This window comes from Calidris pugnax, unplaced genomic scaffold, assembly GCF_001431845.1.
Source record: "Calidris pugnax isolate Ruff unplaced genomic scaffold, ASM143184v1 scaffold44, whole genome shotgun sequence".
NCBI classification, from domain to species: Eukaryota; Metazoa; Chordata; class Aves; order Charadriiformes; family Scolopacidae; genus Calidris; species Calidris pugnax.
The window spans coordinates 44,108,996-44,135,295 of record NW_015094506.1 but is presented as its reverse complement, the minus strand read 5'-3'; the positions used below and the strand labels follow the sequence as shown (position 1 = coordinate 44,135,295).

At 38.4% G+C, this 26,300-nt stretch overlaps 1 protein-coding gene across 1 annotated transcript in view; it reads left to right on the top strand.

Annotated features, from left to right (window-relative positions):
- The window catches only part of PIK3CG (phosphatidylinositol-4,5-bisphosphate 3-kinase catalytic subunit gamma), a 30,345-nt gene extending 5,799 nt beyond the window's left edge, over nt 1–24,546 (top strand). The window contains exons 3-11 of the mRNA XM_014964213.1: nt 1,952–2,017; nt 2,122–2,347; nt 6,264–6,367; nt 8,673–8,819; nt 10,075–10,165; nt 14,519–14,649; nt 15,259–15,370; nt 17,339–17,496; nt 22,504–24,546. Of these exons, the coding sequence (XP_014819699.1) occupies nt 1,952–2,017; nt 2,122–2,347; nt 6,264–6,367; nt 8,673–8,819; nt 10,075–10,165; nt 14,519–14,649; nt 15,259–15,370; nt 17,339–17,496; nt 22,504–22,785 (1,317 nt within the window). The 3' untranslated portion in view covers nt 22,786–24,546. The remainder of the gene's footprint in view (nt 1–1,951; nt 2,018–2,121; nt 2,348–6,263; nt 6,368–8,672; nt 8,820–10,074; nt 10,166–14,518; nt 14,650–15,258; nt 15,371–17,338; nt 17,497–22,503) is intronic.
- Nucleotides 24,547–26,300: the final 1,754 nt, after the last annotated feature.

The window sequence follows — 26,300 nt, the reverse complement described above, 5'->3', positions numbered from 1 at the left end:
TGGCTATATTTCATTATTAAATTGTTTTTCAGGGAGATGCACTGAGAACATTCAGCAATGTATATACCAGAATGAGGTTTTTAATAGGCTTTCTTGGAACTGTAAGCAAATACATTTGAATTTATGTAATAATTATAGCTTTTGTGGGCCTTATAGCAGTGAAAATTAATTTTTATTAAAAAACCCTCATACCTCCTAATCTCATACACAAAGTAAAAGGATCTATGGGTTTTAAAATCAGTTTATGTTTATGAGTTCTCATTATCTTTCCTAAATAAGATGGTGTTGCTTGGGGAAATAAAACAGTGTTGCAGAGACGGTCAAGACAGTTCTTGCAGAATTATGATACGGCAGAAGGGCAAGTCTGGTGCTTGGCTTTCTTGTCTGTCTCTTAGCCAGCAGCTGGAAAAAACAAGTCTTCGTAGCGTTTTCATAAGTTGGTTCATTCTAGAAGGTTGACTGAAAAAGCTCAATTTTTTTCTTCTTCTTTTATTTGTCTTTTGAATAAGCTCACAGGACAATTTACATTTCAGAAATAGTGTTGATATCTTAATAATAAAAAATGCAACTGTGTGCCCCAATGCTCTTAAAAGTTTATAAAACCCCGTGATTTGTTTGATGAATTTGGTAGACCTCTGCTGATGGCTTGGTTGCTTCTTTGCAAGCTGCAGACCACAGTGATCTTGAAAGAGCCGTTATATTCTGTTGAATAACTATGGCTAGAGGTTTGCATAGTTTGTTGCTTCTGAAAGCTGAGCGTACTACATGCACCCGGCTCTCTGCACATCCCTTTGTTTTCCCTTAATCTCCCTACGTGCTGCTTCCTGGTGCTCTATTTCCAGGACCTGAAGCCATTCACCAACCCCCTCCGTCCATGATGGGAATTCTGTGACTCTTTTCCAGAGATTGTATGCTTCTTATTTCTCTTTTCTTGCCATGGGTTATACATGCAAACCTTTCCTCCTCCCCCAAACCTCCTATAAACTTGAGTCTCTCAAGCAACAGGAAAGAAGATGCTGGAAAAACCACTTGAGGTGGACAAGTTCCTTGACACAGCCCAGTACCTGGAAGTGTGATAGTTTACTGGTAGACCAATTCACTTGGTTATTGGGATAGGGAGAGAATAACAGCAAAAAAAATCCAGTCCTGAGAGTTCAAAAAAGTTACTGACTTTCTGTTTCCACCCTTTTTTGGCAGTAGCTTAGAAATATCTGTGGGCTTGGGTGGAGAGGAGCGGCTGTTGGAAGAGAAAAAATACAGCTGTGCTCAGAGTCATAAAAAAATATACTCTGGCAAAGTCATCCCATTAATTGTGCTCCATTAGTATAGGATGTGCATCAGAGCCTTTATTCTGTCGTTCACTTAGGGGCTGAAGGCCAGAATGCCTGAGATCAGGTGCTCCGAAAAGCTGCTTCCATATCCCGTGCTTCCTTGGGAACCCAGCAGTGAGCCCTGCTGTCCCAGTCCCAAAGTGGCACAAAACCAGTGCTTTATTATTGAAAGTTTTCATTAGAGAATGATCACAAATACATTTCATTTAGCAATAATCTTTCCAAGCCTTCTCAGTGTCAGTCAGACTGCAGACTGTTTTCTGATCTTGCTGGTTTTTGCTACAGCCCAAGAACGATGTTGCTTTGTTCATGTGTTCGCATCAGTCTCGCCGGTTAGCTACTCCCTGCATTGCTTTGTTTGTCACATTAATAATATACCTGAAAAGAACCTGTTGCAAAAAAAAAAAAAAAGTGCTTCTTGAATCAAACACAGAGAAGCCTTGAATGAAAGGCCGAGAAGCCTTGCTTTGTTTATTCAACTTTGTTTCCTCGAAAGACCTGCTTTGTTACACATTTTCTACTCCCACAGCAGCATATTCTCTAGATGTCATTGGTAAAGTATGAGTGCAGTTGGATCTTAAATAAGTCAATAACGTATCTTCTGTGTTTGTATTATTCAGGCTGTGAAATTTGAACCATATCATGACAGCGCATTAGCCAGATTTCTGCTAAAACGGGGTTTGAGAGTAAGTACTCCAAAATACAGCCATCTTATGCTAAAGTTACTGGCATTATTAAAACCCTTTGTCAAGAAATGCATGCTGATTGTAGTATTTTTCTTTACCTCTAGAACAAAAGAATTGGCCACTTCTTGTTTTGGTTCTTAAGAAGCGAGATTGCCCAGTCCATGCATTACCAACAGAGGTTTGCAGTCATCCTAGAAGCTTATCTTAGGGGCTGTGGAAAAGCAATGCTACACGATTTCATGAAGCAGGTTCAAGTAATTGAATTGCTGCATAAAGTCACAATGGAGATAAAATCAGTTTCTGCGGAAAAGTATGATGTCACTTCTCAAGGTATTTACTAACTGCCATTTCTTCATTTGTAATAATACTGGGTTTTTCTCTTTGGGTGGGAAAATCTAGGCAGGAAAGTGTACTGTTTACTTAGAAAATTCATGGATAAATTACTGTCAAAGGGCACCATTATTGCTTCTTACAAAGTGCCAGTGTAAGTTGATAGTAATGGAACCAATAATACATTCATTTGTTCGTTCCACACCAAAGAGGGAGGAATATCAATATTATAGACACCCTCATTCCCATGCTGTGGCTTATCATTTTGGATCTCACGCCATGCAACTGAGAAAGTTACGTTCTTGTGCCCTTAGCTGAATGCCAGCACTGAAAAAAGAAACAATCCTGGGACACAAATATTAACTGGAAATAAAGAGAAAAGGTGACCTTTGCCAAGAAACACAGCCTTACTCTGAGCAGTCACTAAAAGACTTTTGGCAAGGAGAGCGGGGAGGAGCCCAGTACAGCCTCTGCTCGGCCGCAGAAGTAGCTGGTGGATCAGCAGTGAATGTAGAGAGCACATCTTTGGGGCTTTGCGATGTGCTGAATAGGAGTCCTGTGAGACACAGATGTGGTATTGTAGTTTCTAGTTCCTGTAAGCACTGCTTTGGAAGCCACAGTAGGGTTATGCAATGCTTGTTGACCTCTGGGTTTTGCCTGCCTTTCCCCACGTCTCCCCTCCTGACTTCCTTAAAAGCTTGTTTGTCATCGTTCCTGTTAGATGCTTGGTGTTGGGAGTAAGCACGAGAAGACATATGACAATATCCAAATTCTAAAAGCTGTAGAGAGACTAATTCTTCCTGTGTTCAGCCTGGTATGTACTAGGCTGGGAAGTGCTTTGTTCTGCAAGCCGTTCCACTCTGGTTATGCAGAAGTGGCTGTGGTGGTGTTTCAAAAGAAATTTGAAGGAAGTATGCATTTATTCTTAAATATATAATGTAATATCAGTTACTTCACCACATAGTGGGAGTTAGGGGACTTACTGACCCCCTATATATATAACTTCTAAAATGTATCTTGAAGTGCTCTATAATCTAAATATATTTGATCAGAATCCCATGTTTTGGAAAGAAACTTTACAGCCTTGCAGATGTACGTCTGTAACAGCAGTGGTTTCCATAATATATTATCTTTGAAGGATATGTGGGCAAAGAAGAAAAGTTTCAAGTGAAAGCAATCACATTAACACCCACCAGGTTTTGAAGTTAAAGAACCTTTGTATGTAATGTACAGCAGAACACTGAAAGATGACTTATATAATTGGCATTTTCACTGAATAAGGATTCCTGAAACTGTGGAGTGTCCTACTAATGCCATATCTAATTTAATTTATTCTCAGATTATTGAGGATATGATTTTTCTTACAGGGACCATCTACTTCTTACATTTTAAAAGATGTATATCCTCAAATTTCTCGTTTAGTTTATTGCTTCTTTCTTGCCCCATCATTTCTAATGTTCATAGTTGTTTATATTTTCAGTCTGAATGTTTTATTTCATTCCATCATGCAGCCTCATCTAATTCCTGTATATATTTTTCTTCCTCCAGTATTTGTGGATTTTTTTTAAGAATAAATTCCCTCCTGTTAGGTCCATACCAGTCCAGTAGCAATCATGCTGTCAGACTGTTTCTTTCCCTTCTCATGTAATCTCTGCTTAGATTTAATATATTCATAGCCAGTAACAATAAATAAATTCTTAAGATCATGGTATTACAGCTTGTATAGGATTATCTGCTTTCATCACCACTTTGTTAGATGATACGTCTCCCAAGAATGTGTCTATGCAAATGTTTCTTCTTTTAAAAAGCACAGCACTTTGTTCTTAAGTCAGATGAACTTGAAATTGTTTTAGCAAGCGCCTTCACTTGCATTTTAAAATCAGGTAATTCCTAATCTTTACTAGCTTCAATTGCTTGGCATACAATTTTCAAATTACATTACATTACAATGAGGAGACTTACCGAAATGAAGCTAGATTTGTCTAGCAAACCAATAGTTACATTTTAGAAAGCTGTTTCATGACTCACATTACTACAACCTAGGGATGTTTTGGGTTTGGTTTGGTTTGGGTTTGGTTTGGGGTTTTTTTTTGTAAATGTTTATAATTATAAAGTCCACTTAATAGCTCCTGTATCATGCTCTCAGATTTCTTTTATTTTTTACCAAAAGAGATACCACATTTGTCACCTTACACTTCTAGGTAGTTCATTTCTAAAAGCCTTTAGGACAAATGTAACGTTTGTATTCTGTGAGTTCTCAGGTAATTCTTTTGGCTTGACTTTGTTAATTTGATAGCTATTTTTGAAATGTCTTCATTTTCTGTACTTGAGCCAACAGTGTGTGCTGGCAGCCCAGAAAGCCAACCATATCCTGAGCTGCATCAAAAGAAGTGTGGCCAGCAGGTCAAGGGAGGTGTTACTGCCCCTCTACTCCGCTCTCCTGGAGTACTCCATCCAGCTCTGGGGCCCTCAGCACAGGAAGGACATGGACCTGTTGGAGTGGGTCCAGAGAGCTGGAGGACCCCTGCTATGAAGACAAGCTGAGAGAGTTGAGATTGTTCAGACTGGAGAAGGTTCTGGGGAGACTTTATTGCAGCCTTTCGGTACTTAAAGGGGGCCTACAGGAAAGATGGAGAAAAACTTTTTAGCAGGGCCTGTTGTGATAGGACAAGGGGTAATGGTTTTAAACTAGAAGAAGGTAGATTTAGGCTAGATAAAAGGAAGAAATTTTTTACTATGAGGGTGATGAAACACTGGAACAGGTTGCCCAGAGAGCTGGTAGATGCCCCATCCCTGGAAACATTCAAGGTCAGGTTGGAGGGGGCTCTGAGCAACCTGATCTAGTTGAAGGTGTCCCTGCTCATTACAGGGGAGGTTGGACTAAATGACTTTTAAAGGTCCCTTCCAACCCAGACTCTCCTACGGTTGTATGATTGTATGATTTTATGATTTTGTATATTAAGTGTCCAGGTCCATGTCTAGATTTCTCATTACATTTTTTTTCTTTGCTATTTAATTTTTCTCTACAAAATTACTTTAACATGTGTATGCAGCCTCTGCTGTGGAGCTGCTATTTCTTTTAGAACAGTGCTCATGTGTTTGGGCTTATGGAGGGTAATACCCAGTGTGTTGCATATGCTGCTAACATGATTGCTGAGATGAACAAAGGGCATCATATGTAGTATAATTCATACTGTCCTAAGCTGAAGATTCAGAAGCCTGAGGTTGTATGAAGATTCATTTTATATATGAACATTAAAATTGTTGTTTATATAAATATAGTGCAAATTTTCTTCTTACTGGAATGTGAGATTAACAAGGCTGAACCAGTTTTAGGAGGATAGGAGATGTGGTATCTCTGTACTTAGAGTCCTTATAATTACAGTGTGATTGACACCCAGAATTCAAAAGCCACCAGTATGTCTGCAAGAGCAATGAGGGTAGGTCAAAATAATATTTGAAAATGCAAGGTGCTTTTAATTGCCTCCTCCTTCAGAGCCTTTAGGGTAAATAGTTCCACATTTCCTTGGCAGTTGTAAGGGCAAAATCTTTTTTGCTGTGTTGTACTATGTTTTGTTTTTTAAATGAAAGGTGGCATTTTAATGTAATCTCTTGAGTCTTCACAGGAACATCAAGCATTGTTCAGCGCTTCTAACATTGTGTAGAAGGCAAATGACTTGTGAGGTGCTTGAAGACTTTACCTTTAGGTTCCTAAAACAGCCTTGACCATTAATAGGGCAAGTTAAAGAGTCTTCCTCCATTCCTCAAATTAGGAGACCCTTGAGGAAAGCAATTTAAAAAGTGGCTAAAAGGAGGAGGTTTTTAGCAAATCGTGATGCTTAACAAGTTTGATTACCTGTAAGTTATTTGCCTTCCAACTTTTGATTTAATTGTGTTTCTTTACTTGTAATTGCAGTTATTGCACAGCTGAGACAAAAGCTTGAAAAACTACAGAGCAGCAAACTTCCAGAAAGTTTTAGAGTTCCATATGATCCTGGCCTAAGAGCAGGAGCCCTGGTGGTAAGTATATTCTGAATTTCTACAAATCCTTTTTGAAAAAAATCTCCTATTTATAAGTATGGGTAATTTGTTAAAAATTTTTGCTAATATGTCTAAAGATCTTATTTCACTGTGACTACAGTGACATTTCATGGACTCAGTTTTTGTTCCCAAAGCTATTAGCATTTTTCTAAATGTAATGACATGCCACCATGCACTAAAAAAATGCAACAACCCATAAAATTCTAATAATTAAATGGCAATTATTATTTTCATTAGTTTAATCCAGGTTTTAACCAGGTAATTCACTTTCTTTTACATTAAATACCTGTATAAAACTGGTCTACCTGATTTAAAGTGCTTTGGGATATTCAGTTTCTGTTCCTTCTGGTACTTTCTCTGTCTTACCTTGATTCATATCTGTCATTAAGGTTTAGGTCCATCATATCTGTCATTAAGGTTTAGGTCCAGACCTTCTTTTTACTAACAAAAATGTCTGCCTTAGCTATTTCTGATTTTTCAATATCTCTATGTGGCTTTTGTTGCTTTTATTAGAAAATACATTAAGATTTTCTTACAAATACATTAAGAAACACTTGGATTTTTCTGTGTTGCTGTCTCCGGTTTTGTGGTGAGATTGCAGTGACTTGTGTCAAATCAGAGTTAAAAACAAGATTAATAAATCAGCAGATGTGTAGTGAAAGGGAATTGGCTCATGCATCTACTATGCAAGGAGAGGTCTGGGTAAAGCAGCACAGTGACAAATCTTGGATTCACTTGTGTGCAGCATGGAGCCTACAAGAGAAGAATCCCTTGATTTTTCTCTTAGCTAAGGACATACAAACCATCCGACCTAAGGAATTGCCAAATAGTAGGGTACTCATTTGGGTAACTGATATTAGTTGTTTAGATCTGGTCTTGTTCCTGTTACATAAACCCGTGCCTTGATAGACAGGCTATAAGATAGTCTGTCTTCAATCTGAGAGAGTTAAACACCTAGTTGGACATGACTGAGGTACTGTTAGTACAGAAGTCAATTCAAACATTGTTGACACAGAAATACAGAATTTGTGGCTTCTTAAATACTATTTTCTTGGTTGTATTTCTCTCTCCTTAGTCTTTTGTACACAAAAATCACCAGCTGCATGGCAAGAAGTGGTTTTCAAAGTAAAATCAAAGATCGTCCTGGATTTTCTAGTTTTCCTTTGCTTAGGAAGTATGCAGCCCTATCAGGATATCCTAGATGAAGGAAGCAACGGATTTACAAGGAAGGTTGCTATGTCCAAAACTAGGTGGATTAGAGCCTTTTTTTTTCCCAAAAACTATATGAACAAAAATAGGTGATGTAACAAACTGTATTGGTAAGCTTTCATTTCATCTTCATTCTAGCAAGTGCTGCTTGTTCACAGTCTTCAAACCCTGAAGATTTAGACCCTTTTACTGGTTTAAACCATATGTTAGGAGCAGAAATAGTGTTTCTAGCAAGGTAAAATGTTTCAGAACGTCTTTCTTTTTAAAAAACAAGGAAACGAGGATGGTAAAGCTCAGAACATTAATCTACAAAACATGAATATTCCAAAGTACTCTTCTCTGATGTTATCAATTCTGTCAGCTCTCAAACAATAATGTGCAATTGCTTCTATTATTTTAGATAGCTTTATCATACATAATGTTCAACAATGAACCAGGAATTCCTGATAGTTGTACTAGACATAATGAGTTGAGAAAACATTTTAAATAAGGCAATTTCAGTAGTTTCAGTCCTGAATTTATCAAGATCAAAAATTTACTAAAACTGAATAGGAAATTAATTATTTTATGAATTATTATGTTAAAGTTAGTTTCACAAATGCCATTTTTCCCATGAATTTGAACAACTTGCTAAAGGAATTGAATCAAACAATCTGGAGTAGCTGAAGTTACTAGAAGTCACAAAGGTGGATGGTGTGGTAAATTGCATTGGAAAATGATTGTGTTCTGGTTTTGCAAAGCACCCGTCAGAGTCCATTATTTGCTAGTATTGTCAGAATCTCTAATTCCTGGTTTAAAAGGTCTTTTTTTTTCTGTCTGAAGCAGATTTACAAGCTAAATCCAGTTTCAGAGAGTCAAGGTATGCTTTTTCCTGTATCATGGACAGTGTTAAAAGTTGTGCAGGTTCAGTGAGGTTTTATGTGGCAATTGAATACCATTCCTTAGATGTGCTTCTGGTGTGTTTCTTGTAGTATAACTGATTGGAAGTTGGTAAACTACTGTGTAGCTACTGTGTAAAAAGGTTAGAGTGTTGATGCTGAAGTACAGTGGCTAATGATAAATGTGTCTTTCACAGATAGAAAAATGTAAAGTAATGGCATCTAAGAAGAAGCCCCTCTGGCTTGAGTTTAAATGTGCAGATCCAACAGCTCTGTCAAATGAAACCATAGGCATAATCTTCAAACATGGAGATGACCTCCGTCAGGACATGCTTATTTTACAGGTATGATAGCTAAAATGTATAAAATGAATAATGTGAACATTTTAAATTTTCTAAAAATCATTTTATGTTTCAGAAGTGTATATACATTACCCATTTGAAATAGAAGGTTTTCTTTCAGGTTTTAAACTGTGTATGGCAAAGCTGACATCAAAACTGGATCTTCCTTTTGTGGATCTGCTTCTTTTTTTTTATGTTACTGTGCTGTGGGTTAACCCTGCTGGGATGTTGAAAGAGGAAACAAAGAGTAAAAGCAAGAAAACTTGTGGGTTGAGATACAAATTGTTTAATAAGCAAAGGAGAAGTGGAAGAAGAGAGTAGAAAACACAACAAGTGATGCTAAGGCAGTCACTCACCACATCCCATGGGTAGGCCAATGGCCAGCCAGTTCCTGCGCAAAAGTTCATTACCCTACCTAACCCCCTTCCTCTCTGTTTTATTGCTGAGCGTGACATTATTCAGCAAGGAATATTCTTTTGTTTGTTTCAGGTCACATGCCCAGTTGTGTCCCTCCCAGCCTCTTGTGCAGCCCCAACCTGTTCATAGCGGGGCAGAGTGAGAAACAGAGGCAGCCGTGACGCTCTGCAAACACTGTTCAGCAGTAGCTGGAGCATCAGTGTGTTACTGGTGTTGCTTTGGTCACTGGCCTAAACCACAGCACCATACGAGCTGCTCTGAAGAAAATTAACTCCATCCCAGCCAGACCCAGTACATGCTGTTGCCCTGTTTTCTCCCACCGTGTGCCATACATACTTCACATTTTGGTGTTCTAGAGAAGGAATCTTACTTAGTGCAAGATAGCCTGTTTTTCTGATGAAGCATTTTTATCATTTATTTATGCAGTCAGTGAAGTTACAAATGAAAAATAAATCACTAGGCAGCATTGCTCTAGTAATATTTCAGTGATTGTTCTTACAAATTGGTTTATTAACACTTTGAGGGATATTTATGGGAAAAAATGGACATATTTGCTAATGTATTCAGTCTCAGCTCATGTAGAAATCATACAGTATATTTATTAATAATTTATAAAACAGTGGAGATTGCCTGGGGACAGGACAGATGAGGAAATATAAACCCTGGTTCTGTAACTGATAATCTTGGATGGCCACACACCTTCTACAAGTATCTCTTAATCTGTAAAATAAACAAGTACGTTTAGGCTCATTTCAGAAGTCTGGGTGGTGTTATTTATGTGGGTAATAAGTGATGTCCAGATAATTTGAAATATCTTGGCATATACCTTTGTTTTTACTAGATTCTTCGAATTATGGAATCCATTTGGGAAGCTGAGTCCTTGGACCTCTGTTTGTTACCGTATGGTTGTATTTCTACAGGGAACAAAATAGGTATGTGATCACACATGCTGTGATTAGAAATTCAAAATACCATAGTTACAGAAGTTACGTATATGAGAACTATTCTAGGATGCACAGTGGTCCTGACATAAATAGCAGTTTATTACACTTTCTGTGAGCAGCCTTCAGTTGCATCTTAGCAATGTTTTCTGCCATTCTGATGGGTGTCATTCAACTGTTGCCCAGGGTTAACTGCCTGTGATTCCTGGGCAAGTCCAACTTTTGGATCCGGCTGCAACTTTCTCTTGAATAACAATATTTGGTATCAGAAAGCACTGAAAGTGAGTGACATTTTCAGGATGTGTTTTAATGTGTTGATAAGAATAAAGTGGAGAAAGGAGTTAAAATAGCAAAACATTTATGTTTTCTTCCAAAAAAGCTTCATACCCTATGCTACATAGAAGCAACAGCATTACTTAACAGGATGCTCAGGCAATATTTCTCAGTGGGCATTGGTTCCTGTAGCACAGATGATCTGTTTTGCAGAATTCATGGTGGGAGAAATCAAGTAGTTGCTTACAAAGCTTCTGGAGAACTGTGTGATAGTGTGTAGAGCAACCTGATCAGCTCTGGAAAAGTCCAATTACATCCAGAAATGCCAAACTGATCTATAATTTATGCATCCTGGTGGCTCCAGACTGACTCTTTGCGGTTAGATTTGCATATATTGCATACCCTAGCACATCCACATTGCACAGTTTCTTAGTATTCATATAATACAGCATTGACTGTAGAGTCAATTTTGCTGAGCAGCTCTGAGTGATTGGCTGGAGGAAAGCCTCCTCAGTGCAGAAAGATTGGCCATGCCCAAATAAAGCTATTGTGCTGAAAGAAATGCTTTGGCTGATATAAACACTGCATCAGTGAGGCAGTTTATCAGTATAGCTCTGCCATTTACTTCAAGCTTGAACATGTGTAAAAATTAGCAAGTTTGGTAATTCCTGTCATCAGTGTAGCTGGCAGTATGATAGTAACTGCATGGATTGATAAAATAATGATAACAAAAATATTGCTGTGTGTTTCCCATGATCTCCAGCTTTTTAGTTCTTTTCTTTTTCAGCAATATATTTTGTTATATGGATCAAAGAATAATGAACTGAGTCCCAGTAAAACTAAGAACTCTTTTTAATATATATCTGTAATGTACCTCCTCTCTAAAACACATTGCCACATAAAATTCTTATCATCCTTTCTTTTGGCTTCAACATACCTTAGCAACGCAGGAAACCCAAAGTCACTGATAAATGACTTGGTAGTGTGACACAAAAGAGTTTCCTTTCTCCTAATACAAGTGTTTTAAAATTAAATAAATTGTATTGATAGAATTCTAGTAGTAAAGGAAATGGAACATTATATATCAAAATACTAACTATGAATATAAAGAGAGTTTGGCTTTGTCCTCTCCTTTAGGTATGACAAACCTAATCTTTTAGAGAGATGTTTAGGATTTAATTTAACTTTTTTTAAAATCATCTTAAGACAATGTATTCAAATAATGGAGGCAGGTGGAGCAATTCTGCCAGTGAACCTAGCATTCTTACATTCAAGTTACAGACTTCATTATTCTTTCATGGATTCTTAATTGAGTCTTCATTCTTTTATCTCAAGAAAATATTTGTTTGTTTTCCTATAGGCATGGGGGAGATGTAAAAATTTAGCATCCTTTCAGCACCGCAGTAGGGGCATGGTTAATCACATGGAGACTCTTGTTCAGTTTGCTGAGAATACCTGCAGCCTAAATTAGTAATACCCAGTGTGGGACACTTTGATGTAGAGCTTATGCTTGTTTGGAACAAAACCAAAGAGTAGCGACACGCAAATGTTCTTTCACAATATTCACATGCAGCCTTCTTCCAAGCTTTGCCTTTCCCTCTTAATATTTCCATGGAACTTGGGGCAGTTTCTGTGTATTGATGCAAGGACAGAACCCCATTTTACACCGAGCACAGGGAAACAGCCAGGTGTCCTGAGGCATCTCCTCCTGTGTAGAGCTTTCTGTCTGTAGAAGACATCTGCAGTCACTGCAGTTTGCCATTTTGGAAACATCCGTCCTCTCCACTGCTGCTGCCAAACAGACCTCTCTAGGAAGAATTTTCTCTTCCTTGTATCACTGGTAAAGGATCGTACCCTCTTCTCTCTCCCTTTGACATGGCCATATGTTCCTAGCTCTGCGAGGCAATTATCACTACTTACCATGCTGCAGCACTGCCAAATTTGAGAAGTTCAAGCTGGCACTTAATATAAGAGTCACCTGCTTTAGTGCTGCAAATCCCCAGAAACACACAGCAGAGTGCATTTACTGCTGTGCGTCCTCCCAGTTGAACACAGCCCAGCTGAGATCCTCTGTCCCAGTTGCTGAAGCTGCCCTGGTTTCAGCTGGGAGAGAGTTAATTTTTTTATTTCTAGTGATTGCTGCGAAAGGAATGTCAATAATACCTGTTGTTTTCAGTTGTTCCTAAGTGATGTTTACACTATTCAGGGGCTTTTTTCAGCTTCATATAGACACAGGCATAGACAGAACAATGGAATGGCCAATGAAATATTCCATACCATAAGTGTCATGCTCAGTATATAAATGGGAGTTAGCTGGGGGGGTGGGAATCTGCTTGGGATAGTGCCAATTGAGAGAGGCTTCGAGAGTGACCTGTGTCATTATTATTATTATTGTTGTTAATAATATTATTTTTCCTTTTCTGTCACTGTTTTTATTAAACTGTTTTTATCTTAGCCCAGGTTTTTTCCTCCCTTTCCCTTTGTTTTTTTTCCCCACCCTTCTTGAGGGGGGAAAGAACAGGGAGTGAGCAAGTGGCTGCGTGGTTCTGGTTGCCATCTGGGGTTAAACCACGACAGAAACCTTCTCCAGAACTAACCATACCTACCAAGAGGCCTGTCTGTGTTGAGAAGAGTTTGCCAGTAGAGCTATACTATTCCAGTAGATAACTTTTTTCACCATGATACTTTAAAGTATTTATACTCGGGCAGAATAAGCTGCACAGCATTCTGTGTAGGTTTTATCAGTGTCTTTTTTGTCAGTGCAGTGGAGTATGATCAGTAAAAGGTTTGTATTAGCAGCTGCTTTAAAATCTGGGGACTTTTCACACCGCTAATCAGTGTAGCTGGGAGAAGTTTTTGATGTAAGAGGAAGCAGAAAATGCCTCCTGCAACAGCTCTGCTCCCCGGGAATCAAGGAGCTGTTGGCCAGCAGAGGGAGATTGGTGAGCATAAGCAGAGGAAGCCTTTTCAACAGCTGGAATGTGATCTGGAGCTCACTCCCAAGAGGAAATCAACAGCTTGACAAGCACAGACCAAAATCCAGAGCTTTTTAATTTGGTGGTGGTGGGTTTTGGAGGTCATATTTCCACAATAGTTTTATTACAAACAAGTCCAGGTCACTGTCAAGACAGAAGAAATACCTCCAGGGGTATTTAGCCACTCGTGGAAGGCAGGGGCAGGAAGAGATTACTGCATTATTACTCTGTTACTGAAAAATTTGCACGTAATTCAGTAATTGCAAAAAGCAGGGCTGTGAATAGAGAAAAATTATGCATTTCAGAGAGACAGTCAAACTGAAACCAAATCAGAAGCTGCTTTGAATCAGTTTGGGGAGAAGGAAATACGTTTGTTTGTTTGCCTGTCTTTGAGCTGGAGCTGAAGCCAGGCTTTTACCTGGAAGACACTGTTGAACTTGAACCAGAAGAAGAAAATATAATATTTCCGTTTGGGAAATAAGTTCAGCTAAAATCTGACCTTCCCCCATACAGGCATGCCCAGTGTGAGGGCAGACTGCATTTGCTAGTCTTGGCTACTATGCAGAGTTGTGTTGCAGCCTCTGTTTCTGCTTTTCTCTTTAGCTTCCCCTTCGTCAGATGCACGTTAGTATGATCAGTACAAGTCCTTGTTTCTGCACCCTATTGCTATGATGTGCTGATTTGCCTTTGCAAGGATCTATTCAGGCATCTGGGCCCCAACAGCCAGAGCTTTCCACCAGCAAGCCCACTGTGTGCTGGTATTTCTGAGCCTTTCTTTGCAGGACAGGAGGTAGTTCTTCTCCTTGGGAAAAGCCTTACACAGAGGGTCCCCACTCATCATGTGATTCTTTCCATTTTAAAAGGTTTTACGTTCTCATGGAGGAGTTTGGGATGCCAGGCTAGTTATGAGCTCTGTCTGGTTTCAGCTGGGAATGAACAAGAACCACTGTTGCTTGTAAAATAAATTTCTGCTCACAACCTATGAAGGTCTGCAGTTGATTAAAAAACCACTGTTTTAAATTTAATTTTGCAGATTTTTAGTATGTTTTGGCATAAGTTTAATAACTTCTTCTAACTTCTTCCTTGTTTTCTGTAGGAATGATTGAAATTGTGAAAGATGCTACAACAATTGCCAAAATTCAGCAGAGTACAGTAGGCAACACTGGTGCATTTAAGGATGAAATACTAAATCAGTGGCTCAAGGAAAGATGCATGATTGAAGAGAAGGTGAGTTCTTTGAATTTTTAAGTAGGATTTTCAAATGCACCCTACTAATTTAGGAGCACAGAGCCCATACGGTTGTGTTTGTGTTACTTAGGTGAGTTTGAAAAATCCATTCATTTTCCCTGTACTCAGCCACAGGTGTCTGTGAAAGAGCCTTTAGCATCCAGCTGGTGGCTGAGCTCCTGAGAAACAAGATGCTTTAGAAATTACTTCTTTGTCAGTGGTATTTAGAAGTGATATGGGAGGAGCAGGTTGAAAGAACATGAGGGAACACTGAAAGGCAGTGTGATTTTAGAGGATTTAAATAGAGGTTCGAGTACTCACAACTCCTTTGCTTAGGTAGGCCCACTGACCTAGTAGAGCTTCCTGCCAGATTTTTTTTCTCAGAAAGTGTGGACAACTATGTTTTATTTGTGCTAAGGGACAGAGCCTGCTCGCACAGTACAGCAAGTGCAATGCGTGGCTGTGATCTTAATCTCTACTGTGCAAGGGTTTATTTTATAAGACAGTTTAACTGTTGCGATAGATACATATCAATAGAAAGGCATGTGACTTTGACTGAATTTAATTGCTAGCACTGAAGCATTTAACATCTCTACGATTCATTTTTAGTTTCAGGCAGCTGTGGAAAGATTTGTTTATTCTTGTGCTGGATACTGTGTGGCAACCTTTGTACTTGGAATAGGAGACAGGCACAATGACAACATTATGATTACGGAAACAGGTGAGTTATTTTTAGATAATTTCATAGAAGTGGGGGCTGTCTATACTTTGCTAGGTTTATCTTTTATTTTAACAAATAATGCATTTAACAATGAATGAAGAGACACAATCCAATTGTCAGAATTGCTTCTAAGTTCAGGTCCTCCTGTGACATTGAAATGTATTGTTACCCCTCTTAGCCTTCATATAGACTCTAGATATTTATTATAATGATGAATAATAATAATGCCATTCTTTTCCCAGGATGAGTTTGTTACAGACCAAGTCAGGAGGAACGTAAAATTGCCTTTTTCAGTGTATAGATCTAAGATCTAAAAGCCAAAAAAACTTTAAAAAGCAGATAGCTGTTACCTGTCCAGAGTGTGGCTGTGATTTTGACAGGGTGCGGTGGAACTGTATCTGTGTGAGAATTCAGATGTTACTGGACTGTTTTCAGTTCTGAGGAACATAATTGCTTTGTATACTTTTGTAGAAAATCCTAGAAAATAATTATACATGGAGTCTATTGGGTTTGCTACTGAAGTCTGTGGGATGGTTGCAATCCTCCTGAAAGAATCACTTTTTTTGTATTACAAACTTTGGAAATTATTTCTGTAGCTGCACAGTGGTTCATCCCTAATTTTATTTCTGTAATCAGTATGGAACTGATTCCATACTTCTGTATGGAATCCCCCAGAAAGGATCCCAGAATGAGTAGTGCATATGGAGGAGTTCTGTTTGGTCTAAGAAATTCAGTTCCAGTTTCATTATCTTGCTTCATAATGAGTCTTTACATAATGCTAAGAGACAGAAAATACTTTTTGGCTTAGTTACAAGGCTGTATATTTAATATTAATCACATTGTAGTTAAAGTTTTACCAGTTGAAGGCTAGAGACAAGTACCCTGAAGGCAGAAATGAGCTAATTGAAGACTACAAAGAAAAGTTCACCAGAAGTCCTTGAGGAAAAGAAGACAAAGAAATGCTTTAATTTCAACATTATATATATAATATGTGCAATGTTAGTGCCCATTGGCAGAAAATGAGGGATAGGCCAGTAAAAGGGAGACAGAGAAAGGAAGGTTATTCTGTTGTGATCTGGAGCAGGTTGGCCTTAGAGTCTTTAATGGGAGGCAGAAGGCAGAGGATGTCAGTCTGAGAGGTCTGCGCAGAGCCTCAGATTTGGGGTAGGTAGGGAGGACTCAGAAACTGGCTGAAATGCTGGAACATCTAAGGATGTTCCACCTAAGGATCACTGTTAAGTATCATCTTACATCATTTGAAGTTTTATCTTTTTGTGTACATGTACCACTATTACAAATCTATGTTTTTGAGTAACCATACTCTTGTACATCTTTTCTTTATCCTTACACTTCCAGTGGAAGTAATACAGTAGTCTGATGAGCAGCAGTGCACTCCAGTCCTGTAGGTGTAGTGATCCTTAAAAGGGGAGTTTTTCATTGCTTTCCTGGGACCCAATACTCTAGTGCAATCTGAAAGTTATCCGAAGGGTGACAATGCAAACTTAACGTGCACAGTACAGGATGGTTTAGAAATTGGTAATGTAGGTCTGTGAGGAAGAAGCATGTTCCAGTGAATGCCAGTTGCCAAGGAGCCTGGATAGTGCCAGAATCCCATGGGTATTTGAAACATAATCCACAATTCCATGTAGTGATGTGCTGGAACTGATTGTTATGGATCTGAGGTACAAGCTTGCTTGTTTTTTTTGAAAAGCTGTGAGTATATGTTTAGAAAATACAGTAGTTCTGCCAGGTTTTTAACAACTGCCAAAGAAAAATAAAAAGTAACTTTGCCAAGAGGACAGAATTATATATTTAAAAAAAAAAAAAAAAAGATAGTCTTTTCTGCTGAACTCAGGAGAGATCATATGTACCCCAAAAAAGAGTTTTGGGAATTAGTGTGAATACAAGTAAGTGTTCTTTGCAGTTTATTGTATTTGAAACTAACTGTGATTTCTTCTCTTTATGAAGGTAATCTCTTCCATATTGATTTTGGCCATATTCTTGGAAATTATAAAAGCTTCCTTGGAATTAATAAGGAAAGAGTTCCTTTTGTGCTGACTCCAGATTTTCTGTTTGTCATGGGGACTTCCGGAAAGAAGACAAGTCTCCATTTCCATAAATTTCAGGTAAAGAGCAACTACCTAACTGCGAATCAATTAAGCAATGTTTTCTACCCTCTGAAATGAACATTAGTGCCATAGTTTTCAAAGGTCTAGGCTCCTGGGTATTATGTTAATAAAATTTACTGAATCATAATACAATTATGGGATATTTTAGGCCCAACTAAGAGCAAAAATTATCTGTAGGATTATGGGAACTAGAATTTAAACACGCAGAAAGCCACATTGAAAAGCTTCGGTTATCAGCAGACCAGATAGGCAGTCCTTTCTTTGTTTCTTGTCTTGATTGAAGGTACTTTGTAGAGGGCTTCAGTCTTTGTGTGACTAGAGGGGCTGCACAGTGCTGGGCAGAGCCTTCTGTCCAGTACGAGCAGGTGGGAGATGTTCCTCACCTGGCTTCACCGGTGTTATTCCCTCCTGGTTATTCTGCCCTTGTGTTCTGGGGTTTGGACTGCCTGCATCTGAATGTAAAACATGCAGTGACCCTAATCTCTGGTTTTGTGAAGTGAATGGGCTTAATGCTCTTAAAAAAAAGAATGGTGTTAAAAATCTATTCTGTTGCGGCTTCTGTTTGAAATTGAGACCCTCCAAAACAGTTGTGATTTTTTCAAGCTTGTATTGGATCTTGGCGAAGAGGGAGCAAAGCAAAATGCTCTTTAGTATGGTAATGAAATGGCTGAGAGTGTGGCTGAGCAGAAGTAAATGGATGTCTGGGGTGTTATTCCTGTGCTCATATTTAGGGATTTTAAATAAGCACCTGATTTAGAAAGCAGGTTCCTTATAATATCAAAGGTCCCCTCCAGAGTGTGAGTCAAAGCAAAATCCTAACTTAGATGTTCTGTATTCCCTGTGGGTGAAGCAGTCTCTCTGTCCAGGTAAGGAGTCTGGCTTTCTAACCTGAGTAACTAATTAAGGCTTTGTTGTTGGATAATGAATATATCCCTTGAAACACACACATGATTGTACAGCAAATAACGAGGCAATTGCTATCCTTGAGCCCAGACTTCTGAAAATAACTAAAGAACCAGGTGCTATTTTTGAGTCTTTGTTTTGCACAAGAACTAGCTTTGTCACAGTGCAGGTGTGTTGAAAAGGGCTTGTAGGTCAAAAGATTTCAGAGCAGGGTGGGTTTTGCTGTGGGAGGGGAGTGCTGAGCCCATGCTCTTAGAGAAGCCTGTGAGCTGTGCTGCATCCAGGAAAGATTCTATTGCCACAGCTGTAAACCATGTGTGAGTGTGGGGCTGCAACACCACTCCAGGCTATGGCATTTCAGAGAAGACCTCCATTATGGAAGCAGAAAATAGTTGAAAGTGTGAAAGTGTGCTGATGGAGAATTGGAAGACCAGCAGCCTGGTGGTGTCTGCAGTGAGGCAATGTTCTGGTCATACATATGGATCATCCAGCTTTTTAGAGACTGTCTGACCTTTACTTCAGCAGCTCAAATACCAAAGCAATAGGAGATGATTTTGGTCTTAGCCTCTCTGCAATAAGCCAGGCCTCATCATACAGTCCTGGGTTTGACTGAATACACATTTTATTACTCCAGTGTGAAGTTTTAAAGACATCTCACTCCTGCAGATGGTTCAGAAATGCCATGATAGTGCCAGTGTCATTTCCACTAGTGTCGTTAAGCAGCTGAAAGATGATTAATGTGTTTTACCTTTTTGGACTGTGATTGTGATACGTGACCTGGTCATTTTAAGTGGGATGATTTAGACGAAGACAACAATGACTGAAAAAATATAAGTTCATGTACAGTTCTGCTGCAATAGGTACTGTTTATAAACTGCTATACCACTAATACTTTAAAAGGCTTTTCTGACTCAAAGACCAATAAAAAGAAAGTTAAAATACCTCCATTCAAGTAAAATAGTAATGCAGAGCAAGATCTGCATCACATATTTTGCTGTAAAAAATATATGTTTTAATTATATGGTCAGAGTACAAAAATAAGCAAAATTATAGCTTCACATTTCAACTGTCTGGTTTCATCATGTTTCCTAATAGTGAGGGATTCATTCAGTGTGCCTGCTGACTCATTCATGTATTAATGGAAAAGTCTCAGCATTTATCCTTCATTAATTTTTAAGAGCATCTCTCATTAATTTGTACTTCAACTACATTAAAATAGGTTGTACTTTAGAAGAATCCTTTGTTTTTTACAGGCTTTGGTGGTATTAATATTTTAAAATATTTACCTTTTTTAAAAATTTTATTTCTCTGTCTTCTATTGGATACAGTCCATACAGATGTCTTAGCCATAGCTCATATTGCAGGTGTCAGAGGAGGTTAATTAGACAAATAATTTTGACCAAAGTTCACTGCAACAGAGTGTAGTTCATTATTAGCAAACTGCTAAAGCAGTCAGTGGCCTCACAGCTTTTCTGGAACTAGCTCTTTCCTATTAGCTCTTAATCTAAATTTTGCTTCCCTTTTTGTTTGCGTTCCTTATGGTGGTTCAATGGAATTTAAAGGCCAGAAGTTAGTAGTGACATCACAGAAATGCTTAGTAGGAAGCACTATTTGATGGTCTTCTGTCCTAATTGCAAAGAAGTATTTAAGCATGTCTTAATCTGAGAAGACAAGTATTTTTTCTGTTTCACCTATGAATTTTCAGCTGCCTTAGTACAGTCCAGATTTCTTTTGCTGTAAGTGTCATATGTGGTGGCATTTCCTTTCCAGCCTTTGGCTGAAACCCATGCGACTCTCTTACTCCTAAGTGCACGCAACTTTTTCAGTTCTTGCTTGGAGAAACCCTTGAGAGAGCCTCACCTAAGATCTTCATAGTCTTTTGGGCTTTGTCCACCCACCTATTATTTGTTTCCCTAAATTGTCTTTGCTAGTTTTTGCATTAAATTTTGAATGCATTTTTATTAACTTTATTTAATTCATTATTTGTTCATTACTCTGCTGACTTGATAATACAGAGAACTGTGTACTGTGCAGGGAAGGTATGGCCTATATAACAGAACGTGGGACACTTTATATTATAAAAACCCCTGACCTTTAGGATACTAATGCTTAGGACAGTTTCAAGCTCTCAAAATAATTATTCTTTATTATCTGTTGGACAATGAGACTTTGATTTCTCCTCAGCTCCTCTCATTTTTCCTATGGCTTTACATTAGTTAGCAGCTTTCTTCTTAATCCCATGGTAAACATCTACATATCCTTAACACATACGTATGTGTTATTTTTGGTTCTCTCTGCCTCTCTCAGAAGTGTAAAAATTAGTTTTCTTGGAAGATGTTAATTCAAAGCTCCATTCAGTTCCTGTCTGAATAAATAACCGTAACAGGCAGATACAGATTTTTATTTAAATCTTTTGAATTCCTGGAAGGACTGCCTTTGAGATGCAATGATGCCAGGTTCTTGACTGCATAATTGTTTTTCTGTCTCAGACACCCGCAGTAGTGAGATGCATCATCCATAGAGAAATGTAAAACCTTCTTTGATATAACTATAAAGAGCTTTCATCTCTTTCAAGGGGAACAAAACACACACTAACTCTTGTGACAAGATTTCCCTGTTTGAAGTTGATAATACATAAGTAGAATTTCTTTTTTTTCTATTGTTTTTTTTTTTCCCTGGTGTCATGGAGAGAAACTACTCCCTGTGATAAGATGTTGGTGTCTTCCGTTGTAAATTGTGCTTTGACCATTGCTGTTTACCTTCTGCTTCTCTAGAGCTAAACTAACATTAGAGCTTTGTAAGTATGATGTTATTTCAGGGCAGAGTTTCTTTGGAAACAGAGTGAAAGATTTAAGGGCCCAGGCAATAGGAAAAAAGAAACCCTACAGACAGATCTTCAACTTGTCATCTTGCTTCCTTAGTATCTTCCTAACCTGCCTGGTTGGTTGTCCTGGTGTTGCTGATGTGAACAGTGATAGATGTTAACATTATTTGTGTTCTTCTTGCTGTTTCTAAGGAAGAAAAAACCCATACATCTTGTCAAAAATAAATGGCTTTCTAGAGGACTGATGAGATTTGGTGAAACTTTACATGAAAATATTTGGATTTCTTAATAATGCTTTAATAAATTAATTTACATTTGTGAAAAGGTTAATTTGCATACTTAATTGGGTAAAAATCAGCATTGGTTCAGCTTTGGTTTTAATAGCAACAACCATCTTGGAAGTATTTTTCATCTTTTTACATTACTGCATTGCAGGCCCAATTTAACTTTCTAATCTATGGTTGATTTCTTCATTGCATTGTCTTCCTTAAGATGTTATTTCTAAAATTAAATGAGTAATAAATTTAATATAAGAAATAATCATTTCAGTTTATGTATAAGTCACTTAGCATTAAATATTCCTTTGAAAAGCATTGCATGTTTTTCCAAGCTGCAGAAATTTAGTTTTCTAAAGGTTATGTTGTTAAGCACAAATTACTTACATATGGAAGTGGAAAAGCTATAAAAAAAAATCCATGGAATCCAGTATGACAGTACATAAACATAGAAGTCATACAGCAAGGCAGTGTGCCTGAAAACTGGAGCTGTCAGCTAGAAAAATTTCTCAGAACGCTAAGCCCGAAAAATCTTCCCCATTAAATAAGCTGTCACCTCTGCAAAGTTAATAGACATCTATATAAAATGAAGAACAGTCCCCTGGAGGTGCTGCTTTATTCAGTATCGCTTGCCAGCTGTGGTCCTTAAATGGGAACATACCGATCGGAAAGGAAAACAAGGAATTATTGCTCTTCTGACAGCCACAGAAAGAGATTATAGGACAGGGAAATTAATTCCAAGTGTTGGTGAAGCTAAGGTTTTATGCATTAGTAATTAATATGGTATTATTAAGAAGAGGCTTTGGTGTGTGCACCAAAAGAGTGCTTGGTGCCCCAAGGTGTGGTGATGGATGAAGTAATGCCTGTAGGCTCTGTTGGTTCTCCTCTCTCTGACGTACTCCAGTGACTGAATAGTGATTGATAACGAGAGTCCCGTGAAATTCCTGCACCAGCCCTCTCAGTTCACCTCATCAATTAACATAAAATTCTTCTCTCTTGTAGGATGTATGCGTGAAGGCTTATTTAGCTCTTCGACATCACACAAACCTGCTGATTATCCTGTTCTCCATGATGCTAATGACTGGAATGCCCCAATTAACCAGCAAAGAGGATATTGAATATATCCGGGATGCACTGACAGTAGGGAAAAGTGAAGAAGATGCCAAAAAGCATTTTCTTGATCAGATAGAGGTTTGCAGAGATAAGGGTTGGACTGTGCAATTTAACTGGTTTTTACATCTTGTGCTTGGGATCAAACAAGGAGTAGAAAAGCATTCTGCTTAACGTTTTATGTAAATTTGCTGTGGGTGTGAATAGGAGGTTAGTGAATCTACGTGTTATTTATGCATTCCAAATAAATGAGCAGTCAAAATTGCCTTTACTTTGCTGGCAGCTTAAATGGATCTTCTAAAATGGCAAGGACTTTTGCTCTGCCCCTCCAGAAGATCTTCCTGCAGTTAAGGTTACTTTTTTTAATGTCTAACAACAATTCAAGTTGCCGGATTCTTTTAACTTGTTGCTTTGCTGATGTGGCCTGCATTTTTCCTGCTTTCTTGTTTTTTAATTTCCTATAAATATGAAGGAGGAGCTTGAGTAAGATGAGAACCTGCAAGTTCAAATAGAAACCCCCTGTGACTTTACCTTAATTGTTCGTGAGGATCAAGCCCTTCAAAAGCAGAACAGCCTATTTAAAATCTTTGGTTATACTGAAATCCCTGTAGGCGATTCACATCTTTCTCAGGATGGCTTGCCCTCAAGTGTTCTTCACCTACATCCTTCTCTTTTGTCCCTTCCTTAACCCTTTGTCCTTTTTGGATTTTTAATATGTTGTCAGTGGAAAACAGCTTCTACGCTACTGCCAGAGGAAATTACCTTACTGTTATCGTGGCCTCCTGACATACCCAGCTGAGCTCAACTGACCTGCCAGAACTTCAGAGTTACCTGGAATTTCCTCAGGTCTGGACCTGAAATTTTGAAGGTTTAATTTTGAAAGGGTTAATTTTGAAAGGTTTTTTACTATATATTTTTTTAACGGGGAACATCCGTATTATAATGTAGATTATATTCTTACTGTAAAGTTACTAAAATTCCACCTGTATAGTAAAAGCTTTGTAGAAAAAGCAATGGTACTTCCTTATTCCTCAGACAAAACTCCTTGTGTAAAAGTGATTGACATTTTACCAAATATTTGAGAAGCCCAAAGTTATTTATTCTTTGGTGATATATTTTCAGGATATACCTAGAAGGAATTAAGTGTAATCTTTGAAATTGTGTATATTTTGCTATTTATTTTTAAATTCCTTAAGAGACTATGCTACTGAGAAGCTATTTATGAAAGAAAAAAAATCCTTATCTTTAATTTCAATATTTAAACTTAAAAGAGGAAAAAATGGGCAGTGTTAAGTAGAATTTTAACTTCTTTGCTCTTGCATGCCTGTAAATCATCAAGTCTGCCTATGATATGAAAGGAAAAAAAAATATATAGCATGAATTAGTCTTTGACTTGAATTATTATGGTATAATTCCTGCTAATTGATTCTTACCAAAGAGAGAAGATGGCTTACAATATTGCTTTTTTGCACTTGTGCCTGTGTAATTTCTTCTTTCATTGTAGTGTTACATGGGTTTTACATTACATATAAATGATTAACTGAATTTTTTAATTCTGTTATCATTTGCTTTGATCATTTTACAGAACTGTTAAGATTTTAACTACTGCTACCACTGTTACTACTGAGTGTATTCTTGAAGGATTTTTAATAAATGTACTGTAATTGGTGTCTCAGTTATGAGATGTAGCCAATCTGTTCTTGAAATGTAGATGTTTGGTTACTGTGCACAACAATGGTTTTGCTGTATATGGTAGACTAGTTAAGGAAATTAAAAACTTAAAATACAGAGTATTTTGTTGTTCTGTTACATTATTATTCTGTGCAGGATAGGCTTAAGATCATACTAAAATGTAAACTAAACGGTGAATATTGTCTGTAAAATGATATTTTTAGATTTGTATTTTATAGATCTGAAATAAATTGACATGTTGTATTCATTTGATTATTATTCGTGAATAAGCAGCTTAGCCCAAAATACATGTAAATATTTTTTAATACAGTTACTTAAAGACTATGTAATCTCAGTAAGAAATCATATTCAAAGTTCCCAAAGTCACTTGTTTTACTTCCATATTAATAGCTGCATACAATGTCAGATATCTTAAATTTGAATAGTCTACACTATTAGAATTGCGATTATTATAGTTGTAAAATGTGACTAGAGTATTCCTATTTCCTAAGGACATTTTATTCATTCCCAGCTTGTTCTATAAAGAAAAATCTGAAGATTTTAGTAAGTTACTAGGTTTAAAAAATAGGTAAATTTGCTGCTAACTTTAACTACAACATGGGGAAATAAATGCTAATCACAACTTTAAAGGAAATGGCGCTCCTGAAGCAGCCTCCATTCTCAGAAAAAGCCCTACGAGGGATCTGTGCCCAGAGGACACAGGTTAGTTCTGCGCTGAGCTCACACTCATCATTTTTATCAGCAGCTGACAATGTGCTATATTCAATTGTCTACCAGGATTGTTACAGACATCTGAAATACCTCTGTGCCGCGCTAATTAGCAGACTTTCTGATTGCTTCCCTTGCCCGTGCAGCCGGCGGTGGGGCTGCCTGGGCAGCGCTGCCTTGTGCCTTCCTTTGAACAACCCCCCTCTGCGTCGGGCACTGGGCATTTGCCAGCCTGACTTCTGGGACATCCAAAGTGGCTGCCAAATCTCCTTTTTACCTACAGAGCAAGCTATTAGGCAGCTTACCAGCGTTTTAGTTATAAATAGCTGTGCATTCATACGGCTGATTATCTGTTGGCTTCCGTGTGCCTCTGGAACCTTCCATCCTTGAGTGACAAGGCAAGGAAAAACACCACCGAGATGTGGTTTGAGGCTTATGGTGGTTTGAGTCCTGGAGAAGAGGAGGCTCCGGGGAGACCTAATAGCAGCCTTCCAGTACCTGAAGGGAGCCTACAGGAAGGCTGGGGAGAGCCTGTTTAGAAAGGCCTGTAGTGACAGGATGAGGGGCAATGGCTTCAAGCTGGAGGGGAACAGATTCAGATTGGAGATTAGGAGAAAGTTCTTTACTGTGAGGGTGATGGAGCACTGGAACAGGTTGCCCAGGGAGGTGGTTGAGGCCCCATCCCTGGAGATATTCAAGGTGAGGCTCAATGAGGCCCTGGGCAACCTGGTCTAGTTGGGGGTGTCCCTGCTGACTGTGGGGAGGTGGGACTAGATGACCTTTGGAGGTCCCTTCCGGCCTGGGCAATTCTATGATTCTATGATTCAAGGTGGAGTGGAATCGCTTTTTGGGTGAGGAGGTGGCACAAGCACACGTCTGCCCATCCCAGTGCAGAACAGAATCATAGAACCATGGGATGGCTTAGGGTGGAAGGCACCTTGAAGATCACCTTGTTCCAGCCCCCCTGCCATGGAACTTGGTGGCTGTTGCTTTCAGCACTGGTGGCTACCTACCCAAGGCCTTGAAAGCCAAAGCTTTAGCACAGCCGCCACATCCAGAGCAGGGAGCTGAGCCACAGTTTCCTGATGTCTTCCAGCGCATAAACACACCAGCCCTTCCAAATAGCTGCTTTATAAGGGCTATAAAACAGGAAATGCAAATTAGTCACTACCCACGTTTTTCACAGGCTTTAGCACAGCATGCGGAGAGAGAAAATTGCTGAATTTTCTGAGTAGGTCTCAATTATCATCCTTGCCTCCTGTTAACCTTGAGATTATTTTTTGAAAACT